The sequence below is a fragment of the Borostomias antarcticus genome (assembly GCF_949987555.1).
Source record: "Borostomias antarcticus genome assembly, chromosome: 17".
Taxonomy (NCBI): domain Eukaryota; kingdom Metazoa; phylum Chordata; class Actinopteri; order Stomiiformes; family Stomiidae; genus Borostomias; species Borostomias antarcticus.
In genome coordinates this window covers 362383-365962 of record NC_140250.1, presented here as the reverse complement: position 1 = coordinate 365962, position 3580 = coordinate 362383, and the positions used below count along the sequence as shown (strand labels likewise).

At 50.2% G+C, this 3580-nt stretch overlaps 1 protein-coding gene across 1 annotated transcript; it reads right to left on the bottom strand.

The window, feature by feature from the left end:
- Positions 1 to 3580, bottom strand: rell1 (RELT like 1). The gene is made up of 5 exons (XM_084451926.1): positions 3488 to 3580; positions 1901 to 2134; positions 991 to 1123; positions 691 to 728; positions 1 to 596 (listed from the first exon to the last, which is right to left on the bottom strand). The coding sequence occupies exons 1-4, from the start codon at positions 3517 to 3519 to the stop codon at positions 705 to 707; spliced, it is 423 nt and encodes a 140-aa protein (XP_084308052.1). The 5' UTR covers positions 3520 to 3580; the 3' UTR covers positions 1 to 596; positions 691 to 704.

Here is a 3580-nt window from a genome sequence, read left to right as displayed (position 1 = left end):
GACGAGTGTGTTGGGATGACGGGAGTGTTGGGATGACGGGAGTGTTGGGATGACGGGAGTGTTGGGATGACGAGCGTGTTGGGATGACGAGCATGTTGGGATGACGAGCGTGTTGGGATGACGGAAGTGTTGGGATGACGGGATTGTTGGTTGGGAAGGGGGTGTATGCGCCGCTACAGTGGCAAACTGACTGATTAATGGCACAATTACTTTTTCTCACACAGGAAAACACACACACACACACACACACACACATACACACACACACACACACACAGACTTCAGCTCCACCATCCTTTGCCATGGGCGAGGCAGAGGGCCAGTATAACGCTGAGGCACTGACCTCTGCTCTGGCTCCTCCCCTTCCTCCTCATCACGGAGGTTAAGCTCCACCCCTCTGGCCGCAGGGGCGGGGGGGCGGGGGGGGGGGGGGGGGGACACGTGGATGAGGGCGGGACCGACCCCTTGGATTGACATTTCTGCTGTCCAATGTCTGTCCCTCCGATTTCACTGAATGGGTCATTCTGTTTTGGATTTAGGCTTTTAAAAGTGTCCAATTAGACTGCTCCTTTTCACTCTCACTGGGAGGCAGTGGTCTGTTCTGGGAAGAAGATTTAAAAAATAACGTATAAATGGTTTTGGATGTGAGGAAAGAGTGATAGAAAGAAGTAGATATGAAGATGAACTCACACATCTTGATGACGTCATTTTGCGTCGTCTGCTTGCTCCTAAGATGAAAAGATGAGGTGAATAAAAATCAATAAACTTCAGTAGACACCCGCATTTGATGAAAAATGCAGAAATGCCTACATCATAACGACGATAGCTCAGTATCTGGATAAATTCAATCATAACCTGAACAGGGAGCCTCACGCTAAAGGAGATGATCTTAATGAGGTCAGAACCTCCTGAATGATGTCACAAATGATGTCACAAATGATGTCAGTCAGAGCGGGAAACAGGGGGGCAGAACCCAGCGGTCAGACTGACCTGCTGAGCCTCTAGGAAGGGCCCGTTCTCAGGCTCCGCCTCCGTGGGCGAGGTCGGCGCGCTCCCATTGGAGTCTGTGACCAGCAGGGTCCGCCTCTCCTTGGCCGGCTTTTCACACTTGGTCACCCGGAACCTGGAAGGGTCACAGGTAACATCGGTGACCGACATGACAAAGCAGGTGACATAGCACAGAAGGCAAAACACATATTATAAAACAATGATAATAATAATAAACATAATTGTGGAACAGTTGAGTTTTTAACAACTCAGCCAGAACCGCTCCCCAACACACACACACACACTCGTACAACATCAAACACTTCATTTAGTCAACGAATGAATATTCCCTGGTGTCCCCAGACTAGGGATGAGACGGTAGGGTACGACATGTCCACTGTAAAGCTATGTGCACTCGTGCTGAGAAGAGCGCTATATAAATAAAGTTTGACTTACTTACTTACTTACACAGGCGTTTGAATAGGCTGAGTTCTAGAGCCCTAAAGTGCAACACATGATGGAAAATACACACTATTGTAATCAAGCTCAGTTTATTAATAGCAAGTTTATATTAAATTACAAAATTAACTGTTGCAAGCAACTTGAAATGTGAAGTTTCAGCAGCGCATTATTGTGTAATACCGTAAACGTAATAGCGTAAACACAGGGAATGTCACGGTTCTAATACCGTAAACACAGGGAATGTTATGGTTCTAATACCGTAAACACAGGGAATGTTATGGTTCTAATACCCTGGACATTTTATACCGCGGTTCACGGTTTTACGGTACACCGTCTCATCTCTACTCCACACACACCAGCTTTAATTTGGACGCACAAACGAAAAATCTGACACACAAAAACACACACACACACACACACACACACACACACACACACACACCCCCCTCACCTGCCCACGGCCAGCACCGTCACCTCCCCCTGGCTGCGGCGGTCGGCCTTGCGGGCGGACAGCCTCCTGGCCAGAGGCCAGCCTCTCTTGTGGCTGCAGCGGTTGCAGGTGTTGCTGGGGCCCCCGGCGCCCCCGATGGTGTGCAGGTGGTTGCAGGTGTGCTTGGCTGCGCCCACGGGGGCGTCCGGGGACACGGGCGTCACGGGGGGGCTGGGGGAGGTCGGGGTGACGGGTCTGGTGGGGGGGGTTAAAGGGCAGAGGTCAGAGCTATACTCCGTGTGTGTGTGTGTGTGTGTGTGTGTGTGTGTGTGTGTGTGTGTGTGTGTGTGTGTGTGAATAAGAGATGAAGAGAGGGATAAAAGATGCACGAACAGCAGAGGAGAGAAGAAAGGTGGTTTGTGGAACAGAGAGACCAGAAGAAGGTAGAGTCATTTTGGCGCTACGCCCGTTAAGGTCACCTCTTTAAGTAAAACGTTTTCAGGGGAGAAAGGAACCATGTAGATTCCCAGTATGTGGTGGTTCATCCAGCTAACCTCTCTACTGTCCCTCTGTCCCCCTGTCCACCTGTCCCTATGTCAATCTGTCCATCTCTCCCTCTCTCCCTCTGTCCCCTGCAGGGAAGATTTGAGTGCAACGTTCTTCCAACACCGCCGCGGATCCGTAGCATCCCTGTTGCCTAGCAACATATTCTCCCTCTCGGCTGTTGCGCCACCCTTAAGTGATACGCTGGCAGTCGTCCAACACCGGTCACCAGAGAGAGAGAGAGAGAGAGAGAGAGAGAGGGAGAGAGAGAGAGAGAGGGGGAGAGAGAGGGAGGGAGAGGGAGAGAGGGAGGGAGAGAGAGAGATGGAGAGAGAGAGAGAGAGGGGAGAGAGAGGGAGAGGGAGGGAGAGAGAGGAGGGAGGGAGAGAGAGAGAGAGAGAGAGAGAGAGAGGCGGAGAGACATCTTCCAGGGTTGGCGCCGTCATCCATCGACCTCGAGGGAGCAGCTTAGAATGAGGCTAGCGGAGGAGACAGCCACGCCATGCTGACCAGCTCTTACTCATCTAAGCATATTCACATAAATGGTGATATAATATGATGTTTTGTGTCAGTCGTTTTTCAGTGTGATGTCACAGTGATGGGCGATGAGTCCTTCGAGTTCTCAAATAGGTGGACAGTGTAATGTTCAAGGTATAGACATTTTTGAGGAAAAACATGAAAAAAATATTTTCGGTGTCTGCCTCCGAAACGCTCCAATCAGTCACAAAACAGACCAGAACGACCGACAACCCTCCCTGTTCCAATCAGATCCCTCCCACTGCCTCAGGGAGCTTCTCCACCACTTCGGTTGAGCAGTGCTGCCATTCAAAAGAGGCAACATCGCCACCTTGTGGTTAAAGGAATTAGCACAGCATTGTAGTCCCTCCCCACAACCCCTTGGCAAATAGCTTCCTAAAAAGAACATTGCCTTTCCAGAACTCTTCAGACCAATGAGACGAGAGGTGCATTTAAGAGGGCTAGTGAGCTCCTTAAATTATTATTATTATTTTTTTACTGAGGGTGAGTTTTATGGCAGTTAGAGAAGATGGAAGAGAGGCTACTCACCCATCAGAGTCGATGCTGTTTTCATGAACCATGGCTTTGAGGGCGTCCGTGTTCGCTGGGGAGAGAGAGAGAGAGAGAGAGAGAGAGAGGGGG